Raw genomic sequence first — 17,849 nt, forward strand, 5'->3', positions numbered from 1 at the left:
GGCCTCGTTGCGTCAATGTTCAACAGTGTGACCCTTTTGCAAACACAGGCTCTTGAGATAATGGACACGCACACACACAATGCTCTGACATGCTCACTCTTACTCTTTCTGGTCGTGCTAGATAACGCTGACACGATTAACAGATGGAATGATTAGTGGACTAGCAGAATCTCACTCAGTTAATGTTTCGTTTAAATACTCTCCTTGTTTGCTGAGCTCTAACTTTGCGTACAATTCCAGGAGGCCGTAAATCCTTTTGCTGGTGTCACATCCAGCACAAATAAAAGCAAAAATAAATCTCTAGTAGCCTTGTGTTACATAATAGTCGGGTGTTGTTTATTGACATGTAATCAAGAAATTAATTTATTGATGGAATCTGTGTGGTGCCTCAAACTAGTATGTAACATGGCGGTACATAACGTCCAACTCTGGCTCAGTAGTATGTCTCCTGCTCCACCCAACCTGGAAATCAAAGGAGACACAATTAGCCTGTTTGCCAGAGAGCCGTTCGGAGAGTATTCTCCATGGATGCACGATAATTATCGACCAGGTAATTATGGGGCTGAGATTAGGAATTATGACGTCATATCAATAAATCTGATCACATTATAGCAAAAGCAGATTAATAAAAAAAAAAAGAAGTTATTTCCTTCAGGCGTGCATAAAGTACAGCTACCTAGTACGTGATCGGTTTTCATATGGGTCTTGAAAAGCAATTCAACAGTTTGAAAAAAAAAGATTGTGCACTCCTGGTTTCTAAATATAAAAAAAAAACAGTAGATTGTTCATATCAGCATCCTCTTATTGTGAATGTGGCAGCCATTACTGTTACAGAAAAGATTAGCAGATGTTGCGTGAATCCCTGAGTTAATGACGTCATCCTCGAGTTGGGAAAAAAAAAATCTAATTTTGTTGAGCCTCTTACATAGCAAACGTTTTAACCTGTATGAATGTTAAGCTGTGTCAGAAATGCTTTGGGTGCAATTGTGACACAGTCACATTGTTCAACATGGATGGGCAGCACTCACCCATGTGTGTTGCAAGGCTCAGATGGAGCACACACACAAACACACACACTCAAATTGCATATAGAAACACAGTTGCATCCTCCTAAGCCCGCACACAGGTTCTGCCCGCATACAGGTTCTACGAGTTTTGCTCAGGCGGTGTAGATTCAAGCACCAACAATGGTGTTGAGAGTTCAAATCCCACAAGGACCCCACCATCTGCCGCGGCTCGCTGACCCGCATTGAGGCATTGAATGATATAAATGCATGCGCATATTGGGTCAGCCTCGCTCTGAATGCCGATGTCAGACCAGTAGGAAAAGTAGCTCCTCACTCTTTCAGCGCATTATAAAAACGACCCTTCGTCTCGCTATCAAGAGTGGATGACAAACTATGACCTCACTTCTTTGCTAAATGTGTGGATGCTATTAAAGCAGGTGCAGATAGAAGAGGATAAATTCTTACCGCCTGGGTTGCGTCTGAGAATGTATCTTCTTGCCTCATCGTAGAGGAAGATAAGCAGTGAATAGGGGAAGGCGCAGAACCACCAAGTTGGCCTGAGGTCATGGAACAAGAAGTTAGTTTGGATGGATGGATGGATGGATGGATGGATGGATGGATGGATGGATGGATGGATGGATGGATGGATGGATGGATGGATGGATGGATGGATGGATGGATGGATGGATGGATGGATGGATGGATGGATGGATGGATGGATGGATGGATGGATGGATGGATGGATGGATGGATGGATGGATGGATGGATGGATGGATGGATGGATGGATGGATGGATGGATGGATGGATGGATGGATGGATGGATGGATGGATGGATGGATGGATGGATGGATGGATGGATGATTATGCATATTTACTCACTTGAGTGGGTACATTCTTAGCGCAACGTCCATGCCAGGGCAGTACGACAGGAAAGCAGCCAGGGCTGTCTCTTCAAACAGTCCGAAGATAAGGATTCGGTTCCTAAGATCAGAAACGATCAACAGTTATTTCCCATGTTAGATGTCTGCCTAATTTTGTGCTGTTGATGCTACAGGTTTTTTTTTCCAGATGAAACATCTCAGTTCCATCACACCACCATGAACGTACTTCATGCCTTGCTGCAGGATGGAGTTCCTCCTTGTCTTGCAGATGATCAAATCGGCCCACTGCACAATGACGATACTTGCGAAAAAGGCCGTGTGGCAGGTGAACTCGACAATCTTCCTACGCTCATATGTCTGGATAAAAAAAAAAATCAAAAAAAAAAAAAAAACTTTAGCCTCTTTCCGACCACATTCGTCATTTTGGGCTCCGCCTTCTATGAGAACCACTGACCCATTGCTGCCCGTAGCTGTCTTCCAGGTCATTTATATATTTGTCGTCCCAATAAACTCGAATGCCCAGTAAGTCCATAGGCAGGAAGCCGTTTTCGGCCAAGATCACAAAGTATGTGAAGAAGCCCGCTGTGGCTTGCATCATACCTAGTGGAGGATCAAGAGGACTCAACTTTAGAACTGCGATAAAAACCACTGCAGGCGAGCTTCCTGTCTGCAAGCTGGGCATTCAAAATAAATGTACCGATTTGTCCGTAGGCAATGCTGATGAGCCTCTCGTTCACCAGTTTGTCTGTTTTGGGGTTTCTGGGCTGCCTCTTCATGATATCGCTCTCGGCTGCTTCGTAAGCCAGTGAGATAGCCGGAACCTGTCGGGTTGGAAAACAATGTCTGGGCACAAACGCCACGGAATTGTGACCAAAGCGGACCGAAAGATATTCGACACCCACCATGTCAGTTCCCAGGTCGATACAGAGGATGGTGACGGTTCCCAGAGGTAGAGGGATATTGGCAATGATAAAGAGGAGGAAAGGCGAAATCTCAGGGATGTTGCTGGTTAGTGTGTAGGCGATGGACTTCTTCAAGTTGTCAAAGATCAGGCGGCCTGACCAAAGGAATACAAGCACAAATATTACTCGATAAAATTCAATTTAATGTAGGTCGTCTTAAAAACACCACAGTACCTTCTTCAACTCCAGTAACAATGGAAGCAAAGTTGTCATCCAGCAGGATCATGTCAGCCGCCTGCTTGGAGACGTCCGATCCGGCAATCCCCATGGCGACGCCGATGTCGGCTTTTTTCAGAGCCGGCGAGTCGTTGACGCCGTCACCGGTCACGGCAACGATGGCTCCCTGTATGGCGACGAGCGAACGACAGGAGCTGTCAGCACCTTAGCGAGAATTGTCACGCGTACGACTGAATGTCTGACCTGTCGCTGGCAACCCTCCACAATGATTAGCTTCTGTTGCGGGGAGGTTCTGGCAAAGACAATTTCGGTGTGGTGCTTGAGGATGTCATCCAGCTGCTCTGAGCTCAAGTCTTTTAGGTCTCCGCCATGGACAACACAGGCCTTAGCATCCCTGAACAGGAAGTCAAAGTAGTTTTAGTTGACATCCTCGTTTGGTTCAGTTAACCACAATACTCAAGTTTCCATTTTGTAGGTTTGGAACATAATGTATGTGAATTTTCCAGTCCATTTTCGTCAATAGGAAACAAGTGGACGCAGAAGAAAACAAAAAAATGGAGGTTGACGTTGAAGCACAAAGAATGAGTGACAAACCTTCCATTTGAGGACCATTAAGGAAAGAGAAGAATAAAAACTAGACCTTTACAACAATTTGGGACAATATGGGGAAGAAAAAACTGAAAAAAACTTGTGAGCAACCCCAAAAACATTGACGCTGAATCACTTTGTACTCTTGAGTGGCAGTTGCGGTGTTTTATCTCACTGACATAAGCCTCTTTCGCACAAACCCTCTAAGACCAAGGTTTCAGATCTTTTCAGCGGCTGTCCCGCGTCTCAGATAGCCAAACAAAATGCCCGTTGAAGTCGGCCCAGCAATTCGCCAGCTTCTGAGATCGTATCAGATTCGCAACAGAGATGCCGGGTTTTGTGTCCTTCTTTGGAGCATTCTCTGAAAGGGACAGAGTGACTAAAAGCCAGCTCACCTCAGATGAGCCAACTTACTGGAAAAGCAGGCTACAAATCTTTACGATAAAATATTTTGTTCGTACCGAGGGTGGTGAAGTTAGGAATTTGAGAGACACAAGCGGAATGATAAATGTGTTCGTGAACGTGAAGATTTATTTGTCTGCAATGACTCAGGGGCAGAAGCATTTATGCTGAGTGCAGTGCAGACAGTGATTTAAAGATCAGCTTAAGCAAGATGATGTATTTGAATGCCGTGAGGATTTCCAAATGCCAACGGTCACAAGCTCTGAGGTAGGTACAAACCTGGGGTTGACCTCGGCTATTGGAACGTTCAAGCGAGCCGCAATATCTTCAACTGTCTCATTGCCTTCAGAGATGATGCCCACACCCTTAGCGATGGCCTTGGCTGTGATTGGATGATCGCCTGTTACCATGATAACCTATGGGAGGAGAGACAGGTATGGTCACTGATAGAATGAAAGACAATTGGTTGGTAAGTTTTACCTTGATACCGGCGCTTCTGCATTTTCCAACAGCATCTGGCACGGCGGCACGAGGAGGATCGATCATGGACATGAGGCCGATGAAGCATAACTTCTCAGTAGGAAAGTTGACCTCCTCGGTGTCAAACGCAAAACCTTCAGGGAACTGGTCATCGGGCAAACTGAAATGGCAGAAACCTAAAAAAAAGGTTGATGTGGATTTTTAATTGAACGTACTGGAGGTGTTTTTGGACTGATGTAGAATTTTAGGATTTTGATCTACCAAGGACTTACCAAGCACTCTCTCTCCAAGTCCTCCGAGCTCAACGTAGGCATTCTGGAAAGCGTCTTTCATTTCCTCATCCAGTATCTGCTCTTTGCCATGCATCATGATAGTGGAGCAGCGATCCAAAATTCTCTCTGGGGCACCCTTCATGACTAGCAGATGTTTGCTCTCTCCAGGGGTTGAGTTCTTATGGATGGAGAGCTGTAAATTGAGTCAGGTAAACACTCATTTAAAACTCGAGTGAGAAGTTCACCAAGACACAAGAAATGGCTTCATAAAGATATAAAGACTCCATCCACTAGGGGGCGTAGGTGAGTAGGTCATGGGCACTTTTTTTTTGCTGTTTACCTGGTACTTGTTGGTGGAGTTGAAGGGGATTTCGGCAACCTTTTGGTATTTCTCTCGCATGCTTTTGACCGATCCACAGCACAACTCAATGCATTTGAGCAGAGCAGCCTCCGAGGCATCTCCAGCCACGTCTCTCTGTTAATCGAAAGTAGTCAGATCAGTGAACACGTTACAAGCACCATGGGGTTCTTCTGCACAGTTTGGTGGCGCTCATTAAAGAATTGATCTGCATATCTGCCAAGTAGCAAAAGTTATTTATGAAAACATTTCAAGCTTTCATGAAAATTTGTTGCGCAGTTGATTTGTGGTGGGGTTTTTATTTGCTAGCTCATACTGCGGAGAAACTCACTGAGTCTTTCTAATTTCATCAAAACCTTCAAATGAATGGGTTGGTGACATGTCTTCTCAACCAATTAATTAAGCATGACATAATAAGAAAGCATTTTTTTTTGTCTCATATCAGGGGCCAACTATTCAGTTTTTGTTGCAGCAGTGAACGAAACCAAAACATTCATGATCTGACAACGTGATGAAAGCAAAACAAGTTAATACCTTTAGGATGGGAATGTTGCTCTGCTCTGCCAGGAAGACAGCACGGTTACACAGTCCGGCGATTCTGGCCAGGGCAGCCCAGGACTCAGAGCTCCTGTCAAAAGATGTCCCGCTCTGGTTCTCAGTCGTGTCCGCCTCGTGGATCTGGTTGTCGAACCACATGTGGGCAACCGTCATCCTGTTTTGGGTCAAGGTGCCGGTCTTGTCTGAGCAGATGGTGGAGGTGGAGCCCAGAGTCTCGACAGCTTCCAGATTCTTCACCAAGCAGTTCTTCTTGGCCATACGCTTGGCAGTCAAAGTCAGACATACCTGGAGACGAGAGGCCGATTAGATGCTGAGAGCCCACTGAGGTCGGGGAAAGGCTTGGGACTCACAGTGACGGTAGCCAGGAGACCCTCCGGCACGTTGGCCACGATGATGCCAATGAGGAAGATGACGGCTTCCAGCCACCCGTACCCGAGAATGAGGGATAGGATGAAAAAGGACACACCCAGGAAAACAGCCACGCCAGTGATGATGTGGATGAAATGCTCAATCTCGACGGCAATGGGAGTTTTGCCGCCTTCTAGACTTGACGCCAAGGTGGCAATGCGACCCATGACGGTGCGGTCTCCGGTGTTGATGACGATTCCTCTGGCCGTGCCTGAACAAAGATTTTCAAAAGTCATTCAACGTTCTCAAAACGAATAACTTACTTATCAGAAGCGAGACCTTCAATGCAGTTGGTAGAGAAGAAAGCAATATTCCTGGTCTCCAGTGGGTTGTCATTAGAGAAGTCTGGAGTACGGGTCTGTGGCTCGGATTCACCGGTCAAAGAGGAGTTGTCCACCTGGATGGGCGAAACAAACCAAATTACGTTGGCTGCTCCCAAGTAGCATGCCAAACAAATGTCTGTTTCCAGAGATGAATAATAACCTTGCAACCATGGGCAGAGATGATTCGCAGATCCGCCGGAATCCTGTCTCCACCTTTAACCTCCACCAAGTCTCCCGCCACCACCTCCTCTGCGTTTATGTTGTTCTTCTCTCCGTCACGGATAACCAAGGCTTGCTGCAAAACCGTTGATATTTAGAAGCACATCACTTCGTGATTAATCTGATGTGGATTAGCTAAAACTCACCTGTGGTACCAGATTTTTGAAAGACTCCATGATTTTGGAGCTCTTGGCCTCTTGGTAGTAGGAGAAGCAACCGGTGATGATGACGACGGCAGAAAGCACAACACCCAGGTACAACTACAAGAACAAGAATGGTTTCAACAAAGAGTGTCCCAAAAAAAACATGGCTGTCACACTCACAAAGACTCTTTTACGTTATCATTGGCGGGTTCATCTTCGGACGCGGCCTGGATGCCGTAAGCGAGGAAGCAGAGGATGGCTCCAATCCAGAGAAGCATTGAGAAACCTCCAAAAAGCTGGCAAGAAGATATTCACAATGAACACAGCGGCCAAATGGTCAACGCTGAATTCATGTGAATTTATTTTACCTGTCGACAGAACTTCACCCACTCGGGGGTAGTGGGTGGCGGCGTCAGAGCATTAGGACCATCCCGGAGAAGAATCTCCTTTGCTCTGGCGGAGGACAGACCCTAAATACAATCGTAAGAAAAAGAAAGAATACATGAAGCAAATGAGTGAGTATATGCAAGCTGGGGAGATAGAAAATTCATGCTCAGTTGATTTAAAAAAAGAGAGAGAGAGAGGTTGTGTTATTCCGGAGCAGAAAGTACTCAGACTCTCAGTCAAGGTCATGTTTTTGTAGTAAAGCAAAAAAAAAGTGGGAGTTGACAAAAGTCAATGAGAATGAAGACTTTGTTTAGGGGAAAACTGAGACAGATCAAGTTTCAGTAGATAATCAACATGAGTTCAGTGTCTACTCTATGTGAGGTTGTATTGTGCCTTGTCATCAGATCCTATTCAATCACTGCCAGGTCATCCTGAAGCTAAACTGAAATTTGTTTGACAAAATTCATCAAGAAATTGCTCAATTGAAAGCAGCCATGGACATGAAGATGTAAATTACTCTTCACCACACGGATACATAATGATCAAGTCTAATTATTTGCCAATTTTTCACCGCTATATTAATTTAATTTAATTTAATTTAATTTAATTTAATTTAATTTAATTACAACTATTCATGACACGCTTGAAACTTACCCTGGCCAGGTCGGTTCCGTACTTCCTATGAAGCTCATCCAAGGTGAGCTTATGATCATCCTAGAGAAGAAGAGGCACAATGAAATTTTCAGTGAGAAAGAAGAGAAAAATCACCCATCATGTCTCCAACAGGGATCTCAAAGACGAAAATGAGGATTATGGATCTACAGAATACAATACAATTTGAAGATGAGTCCATCAATAAAAGTGTCTGCTGCGGATTGAAAAGTCTAACGCGTGGGCGAAGCTGCAAGAAGCCAGAAATGGTCAGCTGAAGAATATCAGCTGCTCTGCAAGATTGCTTGTGTACATTTAACAAAAGCCACGTGGTTTATGGACTGTTTCACAAGTTGATTTTGTAAAAGTGATGTAACCAAGTGCGATACGATTGAACAGGCTCATGCATGCATGCGCCTACACAGAATTTGTTTCAACGCCCACCGGGAAAAACCAAAATAAAATTTACATGATGAACTATCGGTTCTGTATATGACTCTGACTTCCAAATTCGACGGGTATTCAAATATGTTCAAGCAGGACTAAAAAGTCTAACTCAGCCTGGCCTCCTTTTCAGACATTGTTGGATATGTCAAGAAAGACATAATCATTAACAGCTTCATCATTGTTTCACTACTGCTGCCATTGTTTCTTGACTTCCACAAAGATCGTGAGGATCGGACGTGACGCCACGCTGTTGATACAGTCGTTATGGTACCGCTATGTCCTTCGAGGACTTTGAGACACATCGAAGCTCATAATCATTAATATTTCACCCAAAGAGCCAATTTATGACCTTTTATGTTACCGACGGAGCAATTTGTAACCTTTTGTTGCTCTTTCAATAACGACCGGCGGTAACAATGGAACAATGCGTACGGAAGTTGATCTTAACAAGCGCTCATCAGCGTGACCTTGTCAAAGTCAGACAAGACAATTGAACAAACATTAATTAAACAAATAGTTTTAACACTTTCTTATCTGATTGGGAGTTGGACTGTTAAAAGTTTACATTCGTTCGATCGTTTTGACAAACGACCACATCTTGACCTGACCTAGTTGAAGGACATTGTCGTATCTGAAGGTCACAATGTCCTTCATTGTTCCAAACACAGATAGAAGATCTGCAAAGCTCCTCCTCCCTAGCAAATAGTCCACTAAGGCTGCTGAATGGCGAACGCAACTTCTCTCTCATTTTCTTCTTGAGAAAACTTGAAAGCATATTCATACTGAGGGGGGAAAACAAAAGGCTAAAATGTCCATTTTGTGCAACAACATGAGCAGCAACATTTCAAGTTTGCACTTCTGTGGCAGAAAAAGCGCCCATAATGGTTATTCCTGCTTCCCTCTGAGAAGGTTTAATAACTCACAGCGCGAAATGACTAACACATGACGGCGCCTGTGTCCGTTAGCAAAAGCAGCTCTTGTGAAATTGAGGGCACACAGCCTCCTTTCATGTGACGCGAGGTCAAAACCGAGTGTTTGTCCGGGCCGCGGCGCTTACTAACCAATAGCAGCCGACGGCGGCGTGACAGAGCCTAAGTTGGGTCATGCGTCCAAGGCGGTCTTGCTTTGCGGGTTCACAATCATTTTTCCGGCTATTTACGCGGAGAACTCACCAGATCCACTTCTTTCTTCAGGTCATCCATATCCTTTTTTTCTTTCGCTTTCTTGTCTTTCTTGCTTTTGCCATCAGACGTGGCGGCCAGCTTGTACTCATCTTTCCCTCTCTGGATCAAAAAGATAAGGACAAAGTGAGTCTTTCTATAAGTGAGGTGAAAAAAAAGTTACTCAAACAAACAAACGTGCTAATTATTTCTTAAATGTCGTCAGTCAGCAAGTACTGTGGAAAGACTCGCATGACTGTAAGCAAAATTTAGCCTCAACTTCATCTCAAAGTGAACCACAAGACTTCAACAAAACTAGGCCAGAGCATGTGAGCAACAAGTTCCAATACTTACTCCCAGCCCCATGCTTGCAGTGTCAGTCCGAGAGCAGCCAATCCAATTGTCTTTAACTTTAACTTGCCTACTCCGCCTCTCTCTCTCTCTCGCTCTCTCTCTCTCTCACACACACTCTCCCTCTTCTCTCTCTCTCCCTCTCTGCAAGCCTGACGTATTCCTCCCTTGTCCAAGCAGAGAAGATAGGCGGCTTCAAATTAGCATACCTTTATACCTACCTGCCAGGCAAAAGGGGGGTCGGAGGAGGAGTTTGGACCAAGGGGGAGACCGAAGGGGGTTGGTTGCGTGGGGGTTGGGGGGTGGCTGAAACCGAACAGGTGAGTTGTAGCGGTGGCCTTTAAAGCGGGTGGGTGGGGACTTAACGGCAAAGTACGGAAGAGAATCTTGCCCTTCATTTGCTCCTTACTCTTTGGCCCAATTTAGGCCTCCTTTAACTCAAGGTTAGCCAGAGGTAAAAGTCCAGTGAGCTTAACTGTTTGAATGACAAAGGCTAAAAGAGGCTAAAGGGGAGAAGGTCACTTTCCCTGTCGGGGGTCAGAGGTCGAAACTGAGTTTTGCTGCTAAGCTGAGATAAGATGCAAAGCTTATGTGGTGAATGTGGTGATATACCTGAACCTGACATGGCAGGAAAGGTTTGATGTCTATTTCAAAATAATAAAATAAAAAGTAGATTTAACTAGTACTCTGCAGCGATACATTGATTTTGTGTTGAAGTTGAGTTGCTGCGAAAGCAGGAAACCTGTACAGGAAGTAGATGGTTTGTTTGCTTAGCAGGAAGCCGTAAAGCTGAGAAGAGCGTGGTTTAATGACAGACTGAGAAACGCTGTGTCCCAGAAACGTCCTTGAAAGTGTTTCCACATACAAAGGCTGGATAGTTAATGAATATTATGACATTCCAACATGGTGGATATGCAAGGTTCCCTGATCTTAGCGCCCACGTAGAATCAATCTTTCCAACAAGTTCTTCGTTTATTCCAGCAAATTATTACAACAGTGGAAAAAATGAGGAATTGGCAACAGTTGCTAAAAGTGACCCCTGATCGAGTCCAATATGAAACTAAGAAGCTTCTGTTACTGTTCAGTGAAGTCGGCAAGGAGGAAAGGTTGTCCTTGTTGGTTGCGGGTGGAGGGAGGGAAGGAGGCAGGGGGAAGGGCTGGAAGTGTATTTAGTAAACGTCAAACTGTTTACGGTCACACACTTGTGGAGGGATGGGGGAGGGGTCAAGGGAGGGGGGGTGCTGCTGCAAAACCTGTTTAAGGCTGCAGGGCGGTTGTCTCTTTTAAAATCTTATGACACAGAGCCAACAAAAATGATGCAGCCCGGCCAACGCAGATAAAAAGGGCCAAAAGGAGCCAGAGTTCTGAATTATAATGCCAGCAGCTCTTTGCAGAACAATAAGACCCCCGTGCAGGAAAAGGTTTGTGAAAACTGGAGCACCAAGTCGCACATGTGCAGCTCGTACCCTCTTTTTGACAAAAGCGCACGCCCTCTTTCAAAACACGCAGGAGCCGTGACGCTTTCCAGGCTTTTTATTTTTACTCATTGAGGAATTTGCAGACCAAAGCCCCAAACCATATTTGTCGCAGCGGATGGCGTGAGGACCGGTTGTGGGTTGTGTTTAACCCTAAACAAAGCCTTCCGCCCAGAGTTTGCATGTAAGCTAACAATGTGCCCTCTACGTAGAGCTAGCTTGTAAGCTAACAATGTGCCCTTCGCGAGATCACAGCTGTGAATAAATGTTCCATTTACAACAAAAAAAATCATCCACGAGCTGAAATACTGCCATGTTCTGGACTTTGTACCACGAGAGGCGTATAGACCTTTAAAATGTTTAATAATCAAACCAAAGTTACGTTTTACAACTTTGTGATAGTGGCTAGCCACTGATTGACTCTAAGCGTGATCAACGGCAGATTAGGCCCGCTGAACCTCGAGTGTGTGTCACAATTGAATGACAATGAAAGATTTCTGTTCAGTGTCCTACTTTTGAATTTTTATACGGTAAAGAAACGTTCACATGACATTCCTCGTCCTCTGGGGAAAACATCTCAAGGACTCTTATTTCTCATCAGGATGTTTTTTTTCTCCAAGAATGTATGAAGCTTGCGAACAATCGCCGCCATTGTTTTGAAGGCAAAAAGAGCTTCCATTGTGTTAGTATTACTTGAATATCTGGCGGGGGGAGGGGGGTATTAAGAGCTGGGTGTTTCTCAGCCTCTTGTGTTAAGATGGCGAGTGAATGTCAAGTATATTTTTAGATTTTAAACAAAAAGAGATGTCCTATTCTGAAAGTGTGACTTGCACATGAACCCGTCGTGAGAGAAAACAGAAGTAAGGCAATCCCAGGATGTTACAACATCTAGCGGAAACTATTTGAGTAATATTCTTACCCGTTGATTATTGCGCAGACTATCCTGTCTTTCGTCCAACAGAGACTTTTGCATGGCTGCTCTAAATTCCCAGCCTTGGTGTTTGTGTCACGCTGAGAAATAACGGAATGTTGGCTCTTATTTGACGAAAGGTTGAAAATGTTTCAGCGTGGCAGATGATTGGATGAAGTTCATGGAGGGATTGAGGGAGTTTTTCTGGCAGGAAAAAATGAAGGATCCAGAAACACAAATGCTTAAAACCAAGGTCAAAAGTTCAAGCAATGCTAACCAAGCTAAAGGCTAAGAGTCTCGTACAAATTTGTATTCATCTATCGATATATTTTTCTGTAAACATAAAAAGAGTGCTTCATTCACCGATATTTTTGTGACTGGCAATTCCTTGATACAATAATTACTATGAATGCTTTGTTCTTTATTATGTCACCTTTATTATGTCATATAGGTTTGATGTCACACTATATACAAAGTAACGACAGAAAGCGGGGCTGGATGCAGAAGACAGAAGAAAACTTGTCGTCTCCTTCTGGGTCCAAATACATTCATGAGAATTTTCTAAAATTTATTCTTAGAGAGCTTCTTAACTCATTAACTGCCAGCACAGTTAAAATGTAGATTTGACGTCTATAGCCGGCAGTGAATGAGTTAACATCCGAAAATTTATATCAGATATGATTACAGTACACAGTTGTAAGAAACAATTTCAGATAATTGTCTTTATCATGACACAGGTAAAAGTGTTTTTCATGAACTGTTTTTGAGCAAACAAATGCCACTCACTGTTTTGTGTATTATTGGATTTAAGAGCAAATATTGTTCTGGGCTAACGTTTGATCATTTGTACGGAAAGAAAATGTTAACGTAGCCTAAATCCTTCATCACACGTTGGTCTTCCGCTTCATATTCTCTCTCAAAGAAAATAAATGGGATTTGGATTGATGATGGGTTCAAACAATGCGACGAATGAAAAAGATTGTGAAACCGTCATTCAGAACAGGCACAGGCACAGGTCCCTAATCTGATCTGGGATTATATGGCTACAATTAGAGAAGACTTTTGAATTTGGGCCGCATGCTGGCTCGGTGGCTAGCATGTTTAGCCTCAAAATCCAAATCCCAACTCGGGCCCCCAGTTGGGCATTCCAGCTTCCTCCCACATTCCAAAACCATGCATGGTTGCTTAAATAAGGACTCGGCGAACGGTTGTGTATTAATAAATGATTTGCTCTGCAATTTGATGGCAACCAGTCAAGGGAGTTCCCCACCTGTTGCCCAAAGTCAGATGGGCGTGGCCTAATGAGACACAAGCGCTCGCCTATAGAAAATACCGATGGATTTTAACTTTGACGACATGACTTGGAAGGAACACTTAACAGCACTTTCTTGTGTCAATATTAACAAATAAGATAATAATCCTAGACAAGCAGGTTAGTCTGTCAGAGGCAACAAGACTATTTGTCCTCCTGCCAATGTGGAATTATACAAGTCACAAAGCTTGCGCGTTATGTGCAAGTGCATAAGCAGCGCCATGAAGAAAAAAAAAAAGAAAAAGAGCTTGGCGATGGGGCCAGGGCCACCAGCCGCCAACGCTAACAAAGAACTACTGTCTTCGTTTTGCTTCTCAGACACCGCTACGTGAGGCAACGAGCATTACATGAGTATTTCAAAATCTCATGAATGAGCTCATTTCCACCGCTAATAAAAATTCTGCTTTTTAAACCAAAGTGGCGCACTGCTTTCTTGGCAGATAGCAAAAATAAACTCGACATTTTCTAACATCCACCAGCTTCATGACATCAATGGAATGGAAGACGACTAACTCAAGATGGTTCTGGCAAAGTATTGTCATTTTAGGCCAAATTTGTGTGCTCACCTTTTTAGTGGCTGTGTTATTTTGAGCTGTGACAAAATTGTGCATCATTCATTCAGTGGGCAACGACACTGAAAATAACATACAACACGTTTCCTTGACTCATCTCCTCGTCATCCATCCTGATGTCTTTGTACAGTGTGTTCGGTGCTTTGTGTCCTAATCTCATGATTTTTTCACTCAGTCATGTGTCCTCATTAGATTATATGCGCTCATCTCTCTTTGTCCCGTGTGCCAAGTCTTCATCCCTCTCGGTCCTGTGTAGCCTTTCTGTCATCCTGATATCATTTTGACCAACGTTCTCATTTTTCTCTCTTGTGTTCATGTCATGGTGTAATTTTTTTCAAATACAAACGCCATGAAACAAACGTCACTTTTTGTGCATTATAGATTTCAAACGAATCATCCTCACTTTCCTTCGAGTGTCCTCGGCTATTGCAGTCAATTTTTCCATTGCTGCCCAATGTCAGCAAAAGAAACATGTGACTTGAGTGGGCTATTGCCCAATACCATGTTATTTCCTGTACACACACACAGACGCATTGGCCCCCTTCATGCTTTGGAGTTTTCCGCTCTGCTGCTTAAGCACACTTCCCATATTTTCGCTTGGTCTTCATTTTAATGATAACACACATCCATGTGCACACTACACACTACACACAAGTTGAGAATTCTTTGACCAGCTCCTCCCCTCCATATGAGATTTTCCCCCTGAGCCCTCACAAGCCTCCCTCATGGAAAACTACCAGCACACACATGCATGACCACGCGCACACACACAGTGCACCACACACACACAAACACCATGTATTGTGTATTTTTGGGAACCGAGGATGGAATGATAGGATGGAGACTGTCTGATCGGCGGCGGCTGCTGCTCCCGACACATAGACAGACAGACGAGAGCGAGCAGCCGTCGGTGACAGTTGACTCGCATGGATACGCCTCTTTTAACACTGGGGCCATTGCCAAAAGTGTGAGTTCAGTCCGAAGCCACTCCACCCCCTCGCTCACTTGGGCTCAAGACAAAATCATGCAAGCGCCTCGGCCTGACCAATGTGACCATATTAGACAAGTTAAACACTGTTGCTCTATTAACTATGATAAATCAGAGAAGAAAGGTACATTCCTTTAGAAGAATTGTTTGATGCAAATGTGCTGTTTTGCGACAGCCTGCAACCACCCACTTATGGCGTTCAAAATTCTTTTGTCTATTCTACAACCTTTTACATACAAAAAGAAAAATAAATACAAGCCAAAAGCTGTGCCACTGCCACCTAGTGTAGTGGAGGCCCGGCACACAACAAAATTGTCTACAGTACTTCCTTTAGGTGGCAATAAATATTTGGTTAAAAAGTGTGCCTCTCCCAAATTGTTATTATTTTAAGACATATGTCCGGTGACCATGCTTGCAAAACAATACACTTGTATCGCAAATTATGTTTCGCCATTAAAAAGAATTGACATGCCATTAATTCATTCAGGGCCAGCCAGGAATCAAACCAGCACCCTCCTAACTGTGAGGCGGATGTGCTCCACCGAGCCGTATGGCCAGTCAATATCAGGATATTTTTCATTGTTGATTATTCATATGCTGCACAACTAACTACTGCAAGGAAAGTTTCTATTTTGAATGATCTGGGGTTTTGATTTGGGTCACACACACACACACACATACACTCACACACCCTGAAGCATTCTGCCATAGGGCTGTGTTGCCTGGCAACAGGGTCCACCCTCGATGGTAAAAGAGGTGCACTTGTATCCATGGTGTGGAGAAATGAAGTTGGTGGGGAAAATCCAGGGAACACAGCTCTGGATTAAGGATGACCCACCCCAGTGTGATGATGCTGCACACTTGGAAAGCCAAGTTCATCAGGTTTGTGTGTGTGTATGCACATGGGATTAAGGGCATTTGTATGTTGGCGGGATTATAAAAATTGAGCATTGACAGTCAGCGCCATCTTCGCGATGAACTCATCCTATTCTGCTCTAAATAAATGCATTCCTTTTAATCTCATGAACACAGCGCTGGCCTAGTCTTGCTGTCTGAAATGACATTTGGCTGAGTGTGACACACGCTTGTGAATGAAGATGTTGAAGAAACACGTATGAATGATCACATCGGCAAATATCGCCAGGATGTCGGCAAGGATTTTACTGCAGCCTTTTTTACTCAATCGGGCCCACGAGTGCGCTGGATTACGTAACTCATCATTCCCTCCTCTGACTCCTTGCCATTCAGATGTGTGTGTGTGTGTGTGTGTGCGTGTGTGTTAGCAATCCCCACTTTGAACAGTGCGCACGTGCACAAAACAGCAATCGGATCAGCCCGACATGAAAGTGAGCACCAAAACAAACACATCGAAGTGAATGTGCTTCTCTCCTGAAATTTTTTTTTTTTTTTCTTAATTCATGGGGGAAAAACAAAAAACCTCATGATCATCACAGGTTAACATTAAAATGGGTTTCAGGTTCTTGTCACACAAATAACTCAAAACATACTTTGCCTTTAACCTGTATTTAATGTTTATTTAAAATTTTTTTTTAGTAATCTGCGCAATTATTTTTTTTTTTATGTGGCATGGCTCAGTTGGGAAAATATTGCTCTTCGCAACATCACTCTGCTCATCCCAAAGCACAAAAGTTGCATAGCGGGACGTCAAGGAATGCCTCATTTCCCAAGCAGCCATGAGGGGTTCACGCCAAGGACACCTTTGTCAGCCCGCAAATTGGTTACCGTGGTAACAGCAGCCTTACGTTTGACGGTGGAGGGCGGCGGGGTTTCGGCAACAGACGGCTGCTAAAAAAGGAGCTCGTCACTCATCCAACATCTGCACCTTGCTTATGATTCCGGGCGTCTCTCTCTGTCAAACACACCTCAACGTGTGAACACGCACACACACACGGGTAAATAACGTGACACTAATTGGAGTTGTAGGTTACCGGAGGCCAATTAACAGCAGGCCCTTCACAATGAGCAGCTGTGTTAGAGAGTACTTGGAGCCCAGTGATTGTCATCTTACCCAAGGCAATGCACACACACACACACACGTGCAACACACACACCTCACAGCCTTAAAGACACACGTCCCTCAAGATCGAGTACGCTATGGAAACAAGCTCTACATTTGCAGTAGCAACAACACGAAGGAGGAGGCAGGAGCAAAGCATCCGTTGAAGGGGTCAACATTCAGAGCAGATGGTTGCCAGTGGCGACCAGGCAATGCGACGGCTCGACTTGTCTCTTCACATCTGCCCTCCGTGCGTTCGTATGTAATTGACATGCACATCTGCCGCCAAAGCCCCTTTATACATTACGTGACTGACCTGAGCCAAGTTACTCTCGGTTGGCTGCATGGGAGTCAGCTGACTTATCGTAAAGATCTTGTTGAGAACATCAACGGATCCTGCTTGACGTCGACCAAATAAAAATTAAAGAGATGTGCTCCTTTTGCCCGCTTCTATGCATAATCGGGGAGGCCGGAGCCTGGATCCCAACGCCCATCCTTAGAATTGCTAACGGGTTAACCACTGGTCCACCATGTTGCCATTTTTTTTGCAAGCTTTAGAAAAAACACCCTCATCTTTCTGAGTGTCTCATTTTTCCCAGCATGCCGTTTCATGGAGACAGGGCCAAAGGTCACCTGACAAAACTGTTTGATTTGTCTTTGCTGTGTACATAGTCATCTAAACCCACACATCGGAAGACCGAATCGTCACACACGGGGTCAAATAAATATATATCTGGTGCCATCTAGTGGACACGCTGTTCAACACATACTAATACCCCCGCCCAGGAGCAAGAGGATT

The 17,849-nt window shown here is 44.3% G+C and overlaps 1 protein-coding gene across 2 annotated transcripts; it reads right to left on the bottom strand.

Annotated features, from left to right (window-relative positions):
• Positions 1-309: 309 nt before the first annotated feature.
• LOC148401603 (sodium/potassium-transporting ATPase subunit alpha-1) lies at positions 310-12,450 on the bottom strand. Of its 2 annotated transcripts, none has more exons than XM_088361063.1 (23): positions 12,171-12,450; positions 9,438-9,548; positions 7,822-7,881; positions 7,149-7,250; positions 6,975-7,076; positions 6,784-6,897; positions 6,579-6,713; positions 6,375-6,492; positions 6,038-6,306; positions 5,664-5,972; positions 5,112-5,246; positions 4,772-4,964; positions 4,500-4,675; positions 4,299-4,435; positions 3,273-3,423; positions 3,027-3,195; positions 2,793-2,947; positions 2,588-2,711; positions 2,345-2,490; positions 2,117-2,247; positions 1,889-1,990; positions 1,473-1,564; positions 310-462 (listed from the first exon to the last, which is right to left on the bottom strand). In XM_088361063.1, the coding sequence occupies exons 1-23, from the start codon at positions 12,222-12,224 to the stop codon at positions 434-436; spliced, it is 3,114 nt and encodes a 1,037-aa protein (XP_088217189.1). In that variant the 5' UTR covers positions 12,225-12,450; the 3' UTR covers positions 310-433. The 2 variants fall into 2 exon arrangements, with proteins under 2 accessions (XP_088217189.1, XP_088217199.1); XM_088361073.1 differs by lacking the exon at positions 12,171-12,450 and adding an exon at positions 9,780-9,966.
• Positions 12,451-17,849: the final 5,399 nt, after the last annotated feature.

Source organism: Syngnathus floridae, chromosome 2, assembly GCF_059516105.1.
Source record: "Syngnathus floridae isolate MCC-2025c chromosome 2, RoL_Sflo_1.0, whole genome shotgun sequence".
Classification (NCBI taxonomy): Eukaryota; Metazoa; Chordata; class Actinopteri; order Syngnathiformes; family Syngnathidae; genus Syngnathus; species Syngnathus floridae.

Coding starts and splice junctions, on each gene's coding strand:
- LOC148401603 (XM_088361063.1), bottom strand. CDS start 12,224: ATGCAAAAGTCTCTGTTGGACGAAAGACAGGATAGTCTGCGCAATAAT. Junction 7,882..9,437: donor TGAAGAAAGAAGTGGATCTG/GTGAGTTCTCCG, acceptor CTTCTTCTCTAG/GATGATCATAAGCTCACCTT. Junction 2,948..3,026: donor TGTTACTGGAGTTGAAGAAG/GTACTGTGGTGT, acceptor TCCTTTGGTCAG/GCCGCCTGATCTTTGACAAC.